This window comes from Anser cygnoides, chromosome 3, assembly GCF_040182565.1.
Source record: "Anser cygnoides isolate HZ-2024a breed goose chromosome 3, Taihu_goose_T2T_genome, whole genome shotgun sequence".
NCBI classification, from domain to species: Eukaryota; Metazoa; Chordata; class Aves; order Anseriformes; family Anatidae; genus Anser; species Anser cygnoides.
In genome coordinates, this window is record NC_089875.1 from 185,800 (window position 1) to 203,759 (window position 17,960).

Sequence of the window (17,960 nt, forward strand, 5' to 3'; positions counted from 1 at the left end):
ACGTCACTTCCGCCCCCGGTTCCCTCCCACGTAACGGGTCTCAAGGCAGTTCGTTCCCTTTCAACAATAACAGAGGGCGGCTGTGCTTCAGAACGATTGCATTTCTTGAAATCTCTAGGAAGCAGTCCGTGAAATGTGATCTCGGACCCTCGCCTTTTAAGCATCAGAGGCAAACGTGCTATCTGTAGATGCTCCTTAGAAGCTAAACCGTCAGTCTGCAATTGTTTTACCTTTACTGCAACTCAGGACCGCACTCGGAGCGCGGACTCAATGCCGTGTGTGCTGTCTCCAGCTAGCTGTCAGGCACACGCTGCTCCACGGAGAAGTCAAATTTCCTCTGAAATTGCTTACCCAAACCACTATGAGACGCAATAGGAAACTAGGGAGGAAGCAACCTCTCCTCTGCACTCAGAGTCCGTCCTGCCGTCAGCTACAGCATGGGACAGAAACCGTATTATTCAGATGCGGAGGTATCAAAGATGATCCTCTGAAGTCGCATCGGAGAACTTGAGGCTGGGGGCTGGCAGGAAAAAAAGTAACTAACAAGACAAGCCATCCTAAGTCTGTAAAAAAAAAATAGAAAAAAAGGAAAAAATAGAAAAAGGTCGGAGGGTGGGGGTGGGAAGGCAGTAAGAATCAGCCTGATAAAAGGTTTACAAATGAGATGAAGAAGAAGAGGAGAAGGGGAGAGATTGTCTATGCAAGGCAAGAGACCCAGGAGGCAAAGGCTGAAGTCTAGGCAGGCAGACTAGAATGTGACGAGGAAACATACTGGCTTTCTATGAAGAACAGAGCTAGCAGCAAGGAAGTAATAATGCCAGACGAGGGAGACTAGTGCCTTTTCCTTTCACGTGAACATACTCCCTTCACTAGAGCCTACTCCCCTTCAGTATGAAACGAGGACCAACGCTCACAAAATTCAGTTATAAAATAGGAAGCTGCCCTTTGGCAGTCTCTTTCTAAGTGCCCATACCCATCACTTGCTCCTCAAACACTTGCTCATATGTTAGAGAAATGCTCAATCAGTCTTGCTAAAAATACTAGCAGTGAGAGCCTAGACTCATCGCTCCACAAGCGAGTGAAAGCAATCATTCTGCCTCGGTGCAAACATGCAGTATCAGTATGGGACAGACCACTCACAGCCTAGAGCTTCTACTTTCTGTGCTAATTTTTTTTAGCATATATTCTTAACAGTTGCGATTTGCTATTAGCAATCTATATCAAACATTTGATGTTTAATGGTAGCCTGCAACTCAGCTGCGTTCGGCATGGACAGGAAAGTGCTCATTGGTAGGAACCTCATAAATTGCAAGTTAAGCAGGGAACCTACGTTATAAGACACGTGCAGAAACCGCAGCACCTGAACGTAAGCTAACTCCTTCTCTACGCTGGGTATCAAAAACCAACCCTGAATAACTCTCGACATTGCAGAAGCAAGTCCCAAGAATGTGCCCGTAGAAAAAAAAAATTGGGATGGCAACAGAATTCATTTCATAAGAGTCTTTTGAGGCAAGACTTCTTGCAGCCTTCCAGTAACTCACCAACAGAAATACGCTTTTGTTATCAAAGACCTCTCTGCATTACAGTTTGCGACGTGCCAGTTTCACACATTTTCTAACCCAAGACCAGCTTCTCGATGCACCCCTCGAACGCAAAAGAACGGATTTAGTCTATGCTGCCTGAACTGTACTTTCCTCGGTCAGAAGGTAACATGGTTCGTTCCGGAAAGCATCATTTTTCAGTAACAACCTTCCCCACAGGGGCCAAACATTACGTTAACCAGCCCAGGAGATACTCATGCTATTTCATACATGACGATAACAGGGCAGATACTTGCTATATTCAATTCCTAAAGCGAGCCTCCTTTGGCAAAAGAAAACGCTATTTATTTATTTATTTAGATTTTTATTTTTTTTTTTAAACAATGCCGTGGGTTGCTGTTTTCAAAGGCCTCTCTGTCTTCTCTGATGAAGACATCTCTCATGTAATTATGGAAGCTGCAGCTGTTTCCACTGACAAGCTCTCAAAGTCCTGGGCTCACTAACCTGTGACAGCCGTAATATCCAATTGCAGGTGACGGAATATTCTAGTTCTGCTCATTTCCTTTGAGGCCCAGAAAAGCTCATGACAACAGGAGTACCATGAAAGGACCCATAATATTACCTTTATTTTCAGCTTCTTCTAAGTCCTTCTCGTTTGCCAAGAGAATTTCTTCTCTCTGATCAGGTAACAAGTCAGCAAGACAACAATCAATCTCCGCTCTCTGAAAGAGAAAAGTTTCTCAACTGCATCCTTATATGAAGTCCGTGGTGTTTGACATCTGGCTCACTTCAGCTCATTTCTACTGACACATCTTCTCACTGTCTTGACTCCCTGGATGCTTGGAGCCAGCTGATTTTTTCCAGGACCCATTTGTGTTATAAACCTGTATTTTAAGACTTGCCACGTGTTCCCAACCTTAAAGAGTGAGCACATACTGTTCTCTCACCTGCTCAGGCTGCAGAGCTGCCAGGGTCCTGCCACCAGCTCGAGCCCTTTCACCCTGCTGCTCTGCTGGAGGGCCTGCCAAAACAAACAAACAAACAAACAAAACACAACCACAAGACACGCAGACAAAGGTTACAGCCCATGTGGGAGGAAACGAACGCTAACCTTTCATCTTCCAACTCTTTACTCAAAGCAGGAAAACAGGTACGGTCCTAATAGACATATCAAAGAAATTCACTGTATGCCAGAACAGGAAAATCTGTATCAGATACCAAAATGCTGCCACGGTCCCCGAGCACAGCCCTTTTCAAGGCATCACGGAGATTCAGCAAGATCATCCAGGTCATAGGGGACAAACAAGCTCGTATCAAAGCTGCACACAGCTTGTATCAAAAAGACTTGACAAAGAGCAAAAGAATACAAGGACGGCTAAATCTCAGGGCGTAGGAGAAAACTGAAAACAGGGAGGCATCCTTTGAAAAAGTTTAATTAGACAACTAACGAAAAGAGAAAAGATTGCAAAACAACACGGGAATGTACAAACGGCGCTGGAAGCCAAAAGCGGCCTGAGTAACAGCTTGCAGAATAGCTGCTCTCTCCACGCCTCTCCCTGTGCACACTGAAGGGTTCCTACGGAAGAAAGGTTTTCTTCTTGGCGTGGATATCAAAGAACCTGTCTCAAACTGAAACGATACAGAACAAGTTTTGAAACAGAAGCAGAAGTAACAAGTCAAAAGGCTCACGCAGCATTTCACTAAGGAGTTCTCAAGTAGCTCACGGATAAGCTACGTTTTCATTTTTAACTCTCTTGAAATTGTCTGTAGGACAGATGACTTGAAATGTGACTAATAGGCCCGGACTTCTATTTCAGAAGCGTCCTACAGAAATTGCCAGAGCAGGAATTCCCACGTTAAGGAAAATAACAGGAGGTAAGAAAAGAACTAGCGGACACTTGATTAAGAAGACTTAATTAAGGAGCGTTAAAACAGCTTTTTAAAGCGAGGTCATACTTTATAAAGTAGAGCGTATTTTCGTGTTCTTTGAAAAAAAGTGACACACGCGAGGAGATAAGAGTTCATTTTAAAAAGGTACCTGAGTATTTCAAGCGTGTTTTGGAAGACAGAAGACAAAAGAAAGAATGGGAGTAACCACGTTCCATGGTAGAGGAAGGGTCGCAGTAAGATTTCACCTTTACTTTTGCTGTTCACCATACTTGTAATCGTCTGAGACGTGGGGTTACAAGATGAAAAGCTTTATAGCTGATACAAATTTATTGCAGTAGGACAAAGTGAAAAGCGCTGATATCGCACTTTTTCCCAGAAAGGAACTTCTCGGAAAAGGAGCTAAGTTTCCTGGTGGACGCCAACTTGAACACGAAACAGCAATGTGCCTTTGCTGCAAAAGCAGCTGAGGGTATCCTGGGTGGCATTAGGCAAAGTATTGCCAGCAGGTCAAGAAAGGCGATCCTCCGCCTCTGCTCAGGAACGGTGAGGCCGCACCTGGAGTGCTGGGCCTGGGCCTCCCAGTACAGGAGAGACCTGGACACACTGCAAAGAGTCCAACGGAGGGCCACGAGGACGGTAAGGGACTGAAGCACCTTTCCCATGAGGACAGGCTGGGAGAGCTGGGACCGTTCGGCCTGGAGAAGAGGAGGCTTGGAGGGGATCTCATCGACGTCTGTAAATACACGAAGGGAGGGTGGAAGGAAGACAAAGCCAGACTTTTCTAACTGGTACCCAAGGAACAAAAAAGGAGGCAACAGACACAGGCCGAAACATAGGATGTTCCCCTCCTCCTGTGGTTTCCTGAACATCAGTAAATACTTTTTCGCTGTGAGGGTGACTGAGCACTAGCGTAGGCTGCCCAGGGAGGTCGTGGAGTCACGGTCTTTGTGAGGTTTCAAAACCTGTCTGGACGTGGTCCTGGAAAACCAGATCTGGGTGGCTCTGCTTGAGCAGGGGTGTTGGACCGGGTGACCTCTGGAGGTCCTTCCGACCTCAACCAGCCTGTGATTCCTTTGCAGCCGCTATGCAACCAAATAGCAAGCACAATTCAAAGCAGATAAACGTGAAGAAATGCAGAGGCAAAAGGGGAAATCAGGCCTCGGTACTGCACATAATCCTATGAAAACATCACCTCAATGCTCATCAGCGTCGAAGAGCAACTTACACGTTTAAGCTTTTGGAAAAGGCCTAGGAAAGGCAACAAGAAACATCACCAGTCTGATCAAAACTCAAAGTTAGCCTTGCTATCTCATAAACTGAAGGTTCATTTGCATCTTGGATGCTACGCAGAATTTTATTTTTGCCTATCTTAAAAAGGTCACAGTAGAATAAAAACAGTTTCAGCCAAGAGAAACAGGGATCGCCAAACTTTTGGAACAGTTTCTGTAGAAAAGGACTAAGAAAAAAAAAAACTTTTTCACGTGACAAAGAGACGATGAGGGAAAAGACGATGTCTCATATCATAGAAGTTGAACAGAGATCGATCACCCGTGTTCTCTTTCCATACAGAAGGCGGGGGCATCAAAAGCTAGCAGGAAGCAAACTTCAACGCTCCTCCTGCCCACAAACACACACAAAATAAAGGAATCAGTTCTCCACATAGTGCTAGCTCCAGAGTTTACACACAATACCTAGTTAAGGCTCGTGACTGCTGTGACCCACGGATGCTAAGTGTTTACATGGGTTCAAAGGATATGGCCGATTTTTACAAGAAACACATTAAGCGTTTTTATACTCAAAGGCATTGGCTTGTCTTAAAGTGCAAGTCACAAGTATCGCTCTATACTCGTTCCATTCTGCTAAGACCACCGATCTTTGGTCTGACTTTCTGCGGCCCTTGTTACATTGTCACAGCAACCCAGAGGCAGGAAAACATTCCTGCATACGGTAACAAAAGACCGAGTCATTAAAAGAACTTACGACAAAAACCCAAACTACACACTATCTTAGTTCAGCCGTACATTCTATATGCACGCTTTCACCCTGAAATCTTCAATAATAGATGATAACCTCTAAGACTAAAAGCAATACAAATTCTACCCAGTTCTTTGAATGCAAGTCTGATGCAGCAAGTCATCAGCTGGAAGGAACCCGAGCAGAGGATTCAAGATGTTCTATTCCAACACTAAAAATTACCTTTCAAAAGCCGTTTGTCAAGCAGAGCGTAGTTTCCCATTTGTTGAACAGGCAGGCCTAGCCAAATTTCGACCCTAAACTTCCAGGAAATCTCTACAGCTCCCAATGTACATGTTACTTCCGTACTCACCTGCAGGTTTTACCTCTGAAAAAAAAGTTCCAACTTTCTTCCCTTCCACAACACCTGTGATGACACGACCCGAGATCTTTGGGTGGGTTCCACTTGCAATCACTGCAGAGGTGCCTCCTTGGAGGGCCCACAGAGCTGCTTTCACCTGCGATGAAGGATAGAGCCAGTTCCCGAAAATGCATTTGTTATTTGAATCCCCATGCTCAACACGAATTCTTGCTCCACTTTGATCACTTACGTTTCCCACCTGGGATTTGGTTCCAAACGTCACCGATTGTTGGTCTCCTGGGTAGGATATGTCAGTGAGCTTTGCATCATCGGATCCAGGAGGGCTGTCAAAGAGTCCTGAAATGAATAATAAAAAATTGTTAATGTTACATATCTTCTGTTCCAAAGCTCACCAGGGAAAAATAACTAAAGCCTTTGAGGCTAAAAACCTGTATTCCACTCTACAGGATTCAAAACTTCCACTGAACCCTCCTTTTGTGGAACTGAAAGGATGAAACACTAACATGCAGGCTCAAGATGCGTAACTTCACCGGAATTGTAGCTAGTGTGAGGAAACAGAATATCCACATGCTGAATAGTATCACGTACGCTGGGAAGTACCCACACTTCAGTGAGGTTAGAGAGAAAACCGGAAAGAAGTTTCCAGCTTTTATACGGTTCAGAATCAGGGCTGACACACAAGAGTGCACAACTGAACAAAGGACAGTCCTCTTCACCTAAAATCTCAGATGATATTCCCGAATGCTGTGTTGTACACTGATAAACCGGGCAACTTAGAAATATGTATAAAGGCTAACTATTGAGTTCTGCAAAGAAAGGACACAAGACTATAGACACACACTTATTCATTTTAAATAAATATTGTACTTTTATTTAACTATGTTCTGAGTTGAGCGATACTTCTGTTTACCTAACATGTAAACCCTAAACTCTACCGCCAAACTTCCCAGAAGTTCTATGCGAACAAACACGTCACAGATTAAAGCGCACAAGTGAAGAGTACCTGAACTCTTCCTTTACAGCTTGGGAAGGAAAGGACACTTCTTTCCATAAAGAAGATACCACAGCAAATGAATAAGCTGTGAGGAAATGGGAGCGGTGTTTTCGTTTGTTTTTTATTTTTATTTTTTTATAAGTTGTTTGGACTACCATTTTTGTTATTTTTTTTTCCTGAGGCAGTCATTTCAACTAGAATCAACCATGAAATCCATCTGAAACAGCTGGAAGAAATTGTGGTTATGAAAAGCCAACCTCCTCCTTCCTTCTCGGGGCCTACAATATGGACCAAAGTCCAGAAGCCACCGAAGGAAACACGTCTGGAGATGATAAAAAGAGTACGTGATTTTGTTGATGGCCTGGTGTGAAACTGTACCTACCACCTTCCTCTTTCCAGAAAAGTACCTTCAACATCAACAGGTGACAGACTTCACGGCAGCACAGCTCACAAGACTAGACCACTATCAGCCACACGTCTGGGAGACAGAAAAGCTAGCAAGCTCCAGGTATCTGGAAAGCAATATCCAGGACATGTAAAGTACCCATAAATCACTGAAAGACAGAATCCACTGCCGGAAGAAGCAAACGATTGTAGAATAGCGTTCGGCTTATATGCAGGGAAAGACTATGTATTTAGAATCAGGAGCGTTACTCATGACTATATACAATTCCGAGGAGCTAGCAGAAGTACCGTAGCGTCCACACAGGGCGTGCCTTCCAATCCTTTTACCGGCTTTGTTGCCCTCCTCTGTACGCTTTCAGGGATCTTAACGTTCTTTTTATATTGTAGAGCCCAGAATCGCACACAATATCGAAGGAGAGGCTTCGCCAACGCTAAATACAGTGGGAGAATCACCTCTTTTGACCAGCTGCCTACACTGTGTTTAATATATCCCAAAATGCTAGACGATAACCCGTGCTTCTGAATCCTCTAGCTAGCTTCCCAGGGCCCTGAAATTTATTTTGATTGAACACAGACTTCTTGCTGCAAACTTGTTGGTACCCACGTGAAAGAGCAGGAGTAAGGAATAATCTGAAGTTTGAACTAAGCTCGTAAGCTCGCTAGCAATGTCCCTGATCCAAGCCCCAGGCAGGTAGAAAAGCTCTCGGTAAAGATGGTCTGGTCTGCAGATGGGAGCCTCTGTTCCCTTCAGAAGGCAGTCACCTGTGACTATAACCTGGCACTATTTCTTCACAACGCTGGCCTTGATCTCTCGATCACTCTACAATTCCACGAAAGGAATTGCCTCCCAAGTCGTTCTTGACTGACCGCAACTAGCGTTCCGGAAAGCCCTGCAAGCACTTGTTCATTACTTCTAGGATAATTCTTAAAGCTGAAGCGGGACAAAGTTTTGTCCACAAAGGCCTTCGGGGAGACTTCTGAAAGGAAAACCAGGCCAAACCAAAAAACTAGGAACAGCAAGCGGCGTGTACGTCGGTTTTGCTAACAGAGTAACACTAACGTACTAGGAATTTCCACGTTCTTTGCCCTCTACCTTGAAAGTGTCACCCAATTCTGTCAGTGTTCACCATCAGCTTCTTTTTTTTTTTTTTTTTTTAAATTTTCACATGGACATCTGAGAAAAACATTTCGAGTCCCCGTCATCGAGGGAGGAGAGGAGAGGAAAAAAAAAGAAAAAGAGAGGGGGGTGGGGAAGAAGCACAGCCATTCCTTTCTTCAGTAATGTGAGCAAAAAGCTCAGGCGCTCGGCAACAACATAATCGTAGAATATCCTGAGTTGGAAGGGACCACCGAGGATCATCGTTAAGGACCACCGAGTCAAACAACGCGCTTTGAAAGACAAAACACAGAAGAACCTGCACGTTATTTAATCTCAGCTGTAGAGTCACGTGTATTTGTACCCGCTCATTCCTTCACCTGCCAGTTTATTGTGCTACAGACGCTACAGAACACACAAACTGCAAGGTTACTACTACCTTTTGTAACCGATGCGACCTTTGGTAGGGCTAGCCGTCTAAGAGAGCCACCAAAATCCCCTTCACGCCTGGATTTCACCCGGAGGTCGCTGCGACTTACCCGGACAGCTGGGACAGACGGGCTGCTCTTTCTCCTGGGAAACCTGCGACTGCAGCACGCCAGCTGCAGCTTTCCTCCCTTCAGCTGCCGCGCCACCTTCGCTCGGCGACAAACCCCGCGGGGGTCCCAGCGGCGGGGAGCTGCTTCTGCCCTGGTGAGCCGCAGGGAAAGGAGAGAGCCGGCCGTCAGCGCGCGGGGGGAGGAAAACCTCCGAGGCGCAGCCCGACGATCGAGCGCAGCGAGGACCCGCGCCCGGCCGCCGCAGCCCCCACCCCTCCCGGCCCGACGCTCCGGGGAAGCGCCCCCGAAGGCTCTCGCTCGCCTCACCGCCGGCAGCCGCGCTCGCAGCCAGCGGCAACCTGCGCCTCCCGGCGCGCACGGCCCGGCCCCGGCCGCGGCCCCGGCCCCGGCTCGGGGAAAGACCGGCCGCGCACCACAGAACTACAGCTCCCAGCATGCCGCGGGACGGAGCAGTCCATCCGCCCCAGAGGGGAGTCGGCCAAGCGCACGCAGCCGCCCCCCCCCGCGCCGCTTCGCCCCCCTCTCCCCCAGCCCTCCGAAGCCCCGCGCAGTGCAGACCCCGCCGCACGCCCGGTCCGCTCCGCTCCGCTCCGGCGCCGCCCCCGCCCCGCACAAGGGCCGTTTCCGCAGAAGCCGCCGACCGCGTGGCGCCCCAACCGCCCGCCGCCTCGCCCCCTCCCGGCCCGGCCCGGGGCGGCGCCGACCACCAACCTCGTTGCGGCACCGCGCCGCGGCGGCCCGGCCCGGCCCGACAGCTTCCGCCCATAGTGCCGGCAAGCCCTGCACGGCACCTCCGCCCTGGGTTCCTCCGAGCCAATCACGGAGCGTTTCCGCCCTGAGTTAAGGCTAGCCGTGACGCCACATCCGCCCTCACGGTCCAGCCAATCACGGCGCCGCTTCCCTGTGGGAAGGCGACCCTGAGGCTGCCCCTGTGCTGCCTTTTTTTTATTATTATTATTTTTTTTTTTTTAAAGAAGGCGCGGGTGTTCTTGGTCCTCTCTCGTCAAGTATATCTGCGAGAAACATCTCAAATAATTTTCTTGACACACGATCTTCTCTGAGGCTATTTTATTCGCGGTTGCAGTGGCGGGCGTCCTGCCGATCAGGAGCGCATTGCAGTAAGCACAGCATCAACTTTTAGTCCCTGTTCCCCGACGCCCGATCCCCTCCCCTGTGTCCTCACTGGCCGAGTACTGCAGGTTCACAAGCTACTCGACGCTCCTCTGTCCCATGTATGTACAATTTTACTTCTTTTTCAACCCTTTAATTTCTCCCTTCTTATTTCCTTTTTTTTTTTTTCCCCTTTCTTATGTTTCAGGAACCTGTGATCTTTGTTTTACCGTGCCCACGCTGCTCAACCTGTTTTTCCTCAAGCTTCTGCCTTATTTCGGAACAGTGAGGCCGCCTACTGTCCGCTTACCCACGTGGCGTTTCTCCTCATTATGACTGCACAACTACCTCGGAATACAGAAAATTAGTTCTCTACTGCAAAAACACAACTTAGTTTCTCACAGCTCCCTCCTCTCCTTTCCTTACTCCTACTGTTGTTTTTGCACCTCTTCACGTACCGCGCTCTTGAGTTTCTCCAACGTTAAGGCGCAATAGTCTTCTTCGGATGTCACGGGGGATGGGAGGCGTACAACGCCATTATTTTTACAATACCAACAAATAGTTGTTTGAGCCAATTCTGTTCAGGTAACCACGAAGTTAGTTTCTCCCACATGTTTCTAAATGCCCAGGAACTGTCATCTTGAGCTACTCTATGTAGGATCTTTCCCCCCCCACGCCCCCCAGTATACCTTTTTTTCCCCCCAAATATCAGTCAAATTCGTCCCGTTTGATCTACATCTATACAGCAACTAGCATTAATTACAGTGCACGCTCCTCCTTATGAGGTTATTAATGAATCGAATACTATTCGATTCTACGGTACTATTTTTGCAAACTTATCAAACTTATTTTCTAGTTCTTCAGTTATAGCGGAGATATTTACAATAGCTTTTTCTAATTCACCCACCCCTCACCAAGGTAAAAACCACCTTGCAAAGCTGTGAAATACTAGAGAATTTTACTAGAGAATTGTCTGGAGTCCGCTTAATCCTGCGTGTGGTCTCAAGGGGGCTTTGGCTTTGTGGGTCTTCAATAATAGTCACGTTTGGAATTATTGCCTCCAGGGTGCAAGCTCCCTTCCATCCCAGGGGCAACACCTTCCTGGCTTTATTGCCACGTAGCCAGTACCACCTCTCGCCATTTGGGACAGGCCATCCAGGTGCAGGATTCTCACGTCGCATCTGGCACGCGCTATGTATATTAGCGTTCCTGTGGCTACCATATTTGGTGCAGCGTGGATTATTCCCTGCGTGGATAATTCCACACCCAGGGTCAGTACTATCGCCCCCTGAGTTTCTATCAATGTTGTTTAAAAGGCACCTTCGATAACACGGTATATTGTAGCCAGGATTACGCGCAGGGAGCGTGAGAAACACTCCGTAGCCAGTAGCTTAGGCTCAGGCGAGGATCTCAGTGAAGTAGTAATTTATTCGCGATCGCAATGGCACGCGTCCCACAAGCAGGAGTGCGCCTACTAGTCACACAGTATGGTTTGTGTACTTTCTTTCTCGACGACCGGGACCCTCCCCTGTTTCCCCACTGACTGGGTATTCCGGGTTCACAACCTATGCGACGCTTCACAGACACTACGTGGCCTTCAGTTGCCGGCCTGTTCAATTTCAAATTTCTTTTGACTTTTTTACTGTTTGAAGCGGTAATGTTTCTTCACTGATCTGACTTGACGCCGTGATTTTCACCTAGCTGCTCTGAGGAGTCCGGTTGTCTGCATTTTACAAGGTTGTCCGTTAAGCTTTCTTATCACTGCGAGCCTATCTCAACACCGCATTCCTTCCCTCTAAACAACGTAACTCTGCAAAAACAACATTTTTATTCCCACAATTCCCCCCTTTTCTTCTTTATAAATTGTTGATTTTTGCAAAACTTTTCTCTGCGGTGTAATTTGGTAGATCTCTTCCTCTTCTTCACCTTCTTTGCTTTCCATCCCCTCTAATATCATCGCCTTACGTGAGTAAGGTGGTGGCTCCACGGTCATTTCTTTCGATAGTGCAGTTTCAGTGAGCCGCTGTACTAGTCCTTTTACACAGGGGATAATGCAACAACCAAGGGCCGTCAAAACTCCTGATATTACGATCAAGGACGCAGATACGGACGCTAGGATCCCTTTCCATTTACCAAACCAAGATTCCGAACATCCCGCGAAGGAAGGGCCGGTTCCTAATTACTCTGCCAATTCACTGGCAAGGTCGGGAAGCCCTTGCAACGCTCTAGTTACTGTGCCATCTGGGGCAGTATTGTTGGGTATAAAAGTGCAACAATGGTTGCTCAGTATCACACACACACACACACACACACACCTCCTTTCTCCGCGATCAACATATCTAATGCTATTCTGTTTTCCCAAGCCATTTTGCTGGTGGCATCTAGTTGTTCAGCGATTTCTCTTATCGCATCCCTTGTATGATTTATGAATATCTGCTGACTATAATAAATACTCTTATTGATTGTTACCCACCAGAACAGCGACTCAAACCCTGCAGCAATGTGATTCCTGGCTTTCTGTTCATCGGGAACTCCTCTAGGCACCCCAACAGAATCTATGTACACTCTATCATCAAATGACATTCCTAAGCCTCTTTTACTTCTTCTGTGTATTTGTGATGTTTCTCTTTCAAATGCCAGGGTGAAGGGTATAGCTAATTGAACAAGTGCAAAAGTGCCTCCCCAATTAGATGGTAGGGTGGACCATAAGATCTTCCCTCTGCAGTACCACCACAGATCTGCCCTGGGGATCTCAAGTCTTGAGCAGTTTCCCATCAGGTCCTTGGTAGCATTCAAGGTCCTTGTGCACAAGGCAAATTCTCCCAGATGCCGGGTAGCGCTCACACCCTGCCGTGAGAGGCAAGCTGCATGGTCACCTGTAGCTGTAGAGAATGCAGGGGGAACCCTGATATTGCTATCACGCAAGGAAGGGAACAGCAAAGAGAGAGACTTACAGGCCTCATTTCCCCAGGCAGTCTTTTCTTGGTACAATGCAATCATACATCGCATCCCCTGGGAATCCCTGGTCCACCCCAATGGGAAGGGCACTATCCGGGCAATCCGTCGTCCCGAGGCACAAGCATAGCAAGTGCTACGGTTGAGACTCTGGACAGCATATTTGACCCATTCTATCCAGGCATTCACATCCCCATACCCTGTTTCAATCTCAAATGTTTGAACTGCCACATTTCAAAGAGAGCCTCCTGTTTTCTCTCCTGTTTTCTCCTTGAGTTTCTCCCTTTCTCTGATGGCAATAGAGGATCGTTTCCATACAGCTGCTCTCAATCTGGCTGTTGGGTGTCTCCCAGTTACTTGTTCTCTCTGCTCAGTTGTCATTGGGCATTTAAATCTCCACAAGCTAACACCTCACAAGCATCAAACATGACAGATTGTGGTACATAACCCTCTGTCACATTCACCCCTATTTTGACGGGGTATCCCATCTTACTATTATCTGGTCATGCCTTTTCCAAGTTGCCAATTGACCAAGGCCTTCTCTGAGGCCTACAGTCACTAGAAACAAAATTAATAGTTGATTTTTCCCGGTCATTATTTTTAACCCTTAGGTTTCCAAATAATTACCAATACAAAGAGTAAGATATATGTACCCTACTACTAGAACAAAAACCCCTTGGGAGCACTTTGATTCGCTATAGGCCAGTCCTTTCTCTCAATCACAAGTCACACTCATTAGTTACCTGTGAAAATAAAAGGTTAGTTTACAACTGTAAGCTTTTATCCTGCTCACAGTCCACTACGAGATTTTTCTCTTCGATTTCAACTTCCAACAAGTCTTCTGTAGGAACAGCTTCCCAGGTACTAGGGTCGACGGATGCCTTCACTCGAGTATAGTGAGTCCAGCCTTTTTGTGCAGTTCTTACGGCTGTTTCAGTGGTTAGTAGTACTTGGAATAGTCCTTCCCATTCAGGCTGGAGTTTTGATTCTTTCCAGGTCCGAATCAGGACCCAATTTCCTGGTTGATGGTGGAGAATGGGGAATTCCAAAGGTGGGGTTTGAGCCAACAACCCACGGGTCCTGAGAGATGACAAAGAAGAGGACAACCCCAGAATACAGTTCTTAGGAAACTTCTCTTGTTTTGAATTGTGGTATCTCATCCCTTCTGCCCAGATAGGGGAATCCGAACAGCATCTCATACGGTGAAATTCCTATATCGTTTCTTGGTGCTGTTTGAACCTGGAGGAGTGCTAAAGGTAATCATTCTACCCAAGGAAGTTGGGTTTCTAACACTAACTTAGTTAATTGCTTCTTTAATGTCTGGTTCATTCACTCTACCTTCCCAGAAGAGGAGGGGTGCCAGGGGGTGTGAAAATTCCATTGAATCTCTAAGGCCTGCATTAGCCCTTGCAGTACTCGTGAAGCGAGATGACTTCCGTGACCTGAATCAATGTTTTCAACTATCCCATATCTAGGGACTATTTGCTCCGGTGATACCTTAGCCACCGTGTTCGCAGTGGCAGATACCGAGGGGAAAGCTTACACCCATCCGGTCAACTAGGACAAACAAGTACTTTAGTCTCCCTACTTTAGGTAACTCGGTAAAGTCTACCTGTATGCTTTGGAAAGGTCAAATCCCTGGCTCCCGTCCCCCTCTAGATGGGTTACGGATGACCTTTTTATTTACCTTTTGACATACGGTACATCGTCTGCATATTTGCTTCGCTACAGTGTATACTCCTACACAGACATACTTTCTTAGCACAACATCACACATTGCTTGCACCTCCCAGTGACTCTCTTGATGTAAAACAGTTAATATTTGCCTCATTGGTGCTTTATTCAGCATTTCTCTCCCATCAGGGAGTATCCATTTTCCCTCAGACTTCGTGGTGCCTGATTCCTTAAAAAAAAAAAAAAAATCTCTCAAAACTTTTTAATTCTTTCTTAGTTTTCAACAATTCCCTGAATCCTCTCTGGATTTATTCTTTGTTTTCCCTCAGACATTAGATGCCTTAAATACCTGACTTCTCCTTCTACATATTGTAATTTCTTTTTCAATACTCCCGAGCCGAATAGCTTGTCAGTAGCTTCCTTCACAACTCTTTTCTCCTGTCCTGACAATAAATGATCATCTACATATTTGTAACAGTAATACCTCCTCAGGAGGTTGTAATTGCTCCAAAATCTGTTCTAGAACTTGCCCAAATAAATTGGTGGCCCTGTAAACCCCTGAGGTAAAACTGTCCATCTGTATTGTTGCTTCCGCCCCCATTTCAGGGTCTTTCCAGTCAGAGGTGAATAGATCTTTGCTCTCAGGGCCTGAGAGCACTCCATTAATAACACTGTTATTCCAGTCTAACAATTTGCTATTTGAATGCCCAATTTCATCATCAAATCCCTTCCCTACAAGTTAGTCCCTGCCTTTGGTACATACAGTAATTGCCCAGTAATCATTTTATCCCCTACTCTCAGCCTGGTATCCCCCAAAAGTGGGGCTGTTATCCCAGCCCCTTCTACCCCCATCACTTTTAGGGTTTCATTAGTTAATTTAATCCCTGATACTTTACAAGCCAGTAATGATCTAGCTGCCCCAGTGTATTGGGTTCACATACCAAGGTTTGGGGAGGGAGAGGGGGGGTGGAGCAGGCTGCCCCCCCCCCCCCCCCCCCCCCCATACTTGGGAAACTGACCAAACATCACAGCAAATATACCAAAACTTCTAGACTGTTACTTAGATAATGCCTTCATCCTCTTTCCCTGCTCATTCAACTTCAAACAGCTCTGTCAAACACTACATACCCCACCTTTAACACCTTCAATAACCCTTTTTAACACTTCTATCTTTCTCCAGCCTGTACTTTCCCATTTTCCTTCTCTCCTCCTTCTTCCACTCTGGATATTCCTATTTGAAACGGCCAGCCTGGCCACACTTCAAAGCCTGTCTTTCCTTGCCTGCTATTCCTTCATCTCTCTTCCTCTCCTTTCCATCCTGGCCCTGACTCCCCCAGATGATTTTCTTCCTCTCTCTCCAACCCTCTGCCTCACTACCTGCTACACTGTCAATACCATTAGTTTCGCTCTCTGCTTTTCCTTCTCATCTCCCCTCCCGATATACACCTCCAGGGCCTCCCGCAGGAGGGCCCCCCACAGTGACTGTTCACTACAACCCCCACCTTCTGGAGCTTTTTCTGTGTATCTTGCCAGGCTTTAATCACAAAATGAACTTTCAAGAGACCTTGGGATACCAGGTCCTTGGGATTCATCCACGAGTACTTTCCCATTCTGACCCCAAATCTCTCATATGATTTCTGTGTTGTGCATTATTATTATTCCAGCCAGGATCAGCAAGGATCCTACTAGTTGTTACCTCACAAAGAAGGACGTACCTATCTCTACTTGGAAACGCATCAGTCCGTAGACTCTGACCCACCTAAAGACCCCTGCAACTGACTGAAGCAAAAACAAAGCACTTACCCCAAACTGCAGCCCAGGCAGAATGAGCTCTCTGATGGGATGCCTGTGACTCAATTACCATTAGGCCCTGCCTGGAACCCAAAGCCAATCACCTGGGAAAGGGGAGGGGCAAAGCACAAGAAAGTAGAAAGCAGAAAGAGAGCAGGAGAAGCAGCAGCTGTTTTTCTTTTCCTTTATTTTTTTCTAGCTTATCTGAACAGCATGCAGAGTGCAGACCGGAGAACTGGCGTCTCTCTAGAAGCAACAATACCAATGCTTTTGCTTCAGCTTTGAATATTGAAATGACAATATGAGAAAGCAAGTTACTGAAGCTAACTGGAATTAGCTCAACTTTTCTTCTGCACAGGAAGAAAAATCTAGCAGCATAACAGATTACACCCCAAAACCAAAATCAATGTAGTAACATCACTCGCAGGAAAAAATGTAGTAAATGATGTAGTAACATCACTCGTGGCCCCGAGGCGCCTGCAGTACCCACTTTTCGCCACCAGGCGGCGGCAGAGGGCGCCAGGGGGCGCCACCGCGCATGCGCGGTCCCGGGGCGCCTGCAGTACCCACTTTTCGCCACCAGGCGGCGGCAGAGGGCGCCAGGGGGCGCCACCGCGCATGCGCGGCCCCGGGGCGCCTGCAGTACATACCTTTGGGCACCAGGCGGCGGCAGAGAGCGCCAGGGAGCGCCACCGCGCATGCGCGGCCCCGGGGCGCCTGCAGTACCCACTTTTGGCCACCAGGCGGCGGCAGAGGGCGCCAGGGGGCGCCACCGCGCATGCGCGGCCCCGGGGCGCCTGCAGTACCCACTTTTGGCCACCAGGCGGCGGCAGAGGGCGCCAGGGGGCGCCACCGCGCATGCGCGGCCCCGGGGCGCCTGCAGTACCCACTTTTGGCCACCAGGCGGCGGCAGAGGGCGCCAGGGGGCGCCACCGCGCATGCGCGGCCCCGGGGCGCCTGCAGTACCCACTTTTCGCCACCAGGCGGCGGCAGAGGGCGCCACAGCGTATGCGCGGCCCCGAGGCGCCTGCAGTACCCACTTTAGGCCACCAGGTGGCGCAGAGGGCGCCAGGGGGCACCACAGCGTATGCGCTGACCCAAGGCGCCTGCAGTACCGGATTTTCACCAGCAGGTGGCGGAAGGGGGCATCCAAAGGCGCCACCGCACATGCGTGGCCCCGCCGCCTGCAGTACCCGCTTCTCGCCGGCAGGATGCGTCCTGAGGGCAGCAGGGACGGCTTCCCAGACCATTTTCCCAGAGAAAGCACAAACGAAAACAGCAGAAATTTGCACCCCGCGCCGCCTCAGGGAGGAAGGGTCTGCCTTGAGCAACGTGCCGCTCACGGCTGGGAAGCTGAGCGGCGGCAAGCTGTAACAGTACATTTTTTATCAGGACAAAAAAGACAGGGAGATAATAACAACGAACCCAACATGGGCAACGGGATGCTCTGAGCCCAACGACCACAACTCCCGGCTTGCTGGGCGAATGGTGCTCCTGGCGGCTTGACACTGCAGACACCATGGAGCCAGCCCCAGGCTTCCCCACCTGCAGCCCAGCACCCGCAGACCTGTGCCTGCCACCCCATGCCACCCCCGCCTGGGCTTTCCTT

The 17,960-nt window shown here is 48.1% G+C and overlaps 1 protein-coding gene and 1 long non-coding RNA gene across 4 annotated transcripts; one reads left to right on the forward strand and one right to left on the reverse strand.

The window, feature by feature from the left end:
• Nucleotides 1–1,864: 1,864 nt before the first annotated feature.
• On the reverse strand, nucleotides 1,865–9,340 carry LOC136790298 (delta-1-pyrroline-5-carboxylate synthase-like). 3 transcript variants are annotated; one of them, XM_066993277.1, is made up of 5 exons: nucleotides 8,801–9,340; nucleotides 6,005–6,102; nucleotides 5,758–5,902; nucleotides 2,489–2,562; nucleotides 1,865–2,263 (listed from the first exon to the last, which is right to left on the reverse strand). In XM_066993277.1, exons 1-5 carry the CDS (start codon nucleotides 9,255–9,257, stop codon nucleotides 2,123–2,125), a joined length of 915 nt encoding a protein of 304 aa, XP_066849378.1. In that variant the 5' UTR covers nucleotides 9,258–9,340; the 3' UTR covers nucleotides 1,865–2,122. The 3 variants fall into 3 exon arrangements, with proteins under 3 accessions (XP_066849378.1, XP_066849377.1, XP_066849379.1); XM_066993276.1 differs by having other exon boundaries at nucleotides 5,996–6,102; nucleotides 8,801–9,336; XM_066993278.1 differs by lacking the exon at nucleotides 8,801–9,340 and adding an exon at nucleotides 7,143–8,794 and having other exon boundaries at nucleotides 5,996–6,102.
• Nucleotides 9,341–9,918: 578 nt separating this feature from the next.
• On the forward strand, nucleotides 9,919–12,399 carry LOC136790302 (uncharacterized). Its single transcript, XR_010829898.1, has 2 exons — nucleotides 9,919–10,053; nucleotides 10,140–12,399. It is a non-coding gene; the product is annotated as an uncharacterized lncRNA (long non-coding RNA).
• The last annotated feature ends 5,561 nt before the right edge of the window (nucleotides 12,400–17,960 follow it).

Bases quoted from the DNA above. Each gene is read 5' to 3' on its own strand.
- LOC136790298 (XM_066993276.1), bottom strand. From the start codon at position 9,257: ATGCTGGGAGCTGTAGTTCTGTGGTGCGCGGCCGGTCTTTCCCCGAGC. The intron at 6,103-8,800 runs GTAAGTCGCAGC...TATTCATTTCAG, and splicing joins CGTCTGTCCCAGCTGTCCGG to GACTCTTTGACAGCCCTCCT. The intron at 2,264-2,488 runs GTGAGAGAACAG...TTTCTCTTTCAG, and splicing joins CAGCTCTGCAGCCTGAGCAG to AGAGCGGAGATTGATTGTTG.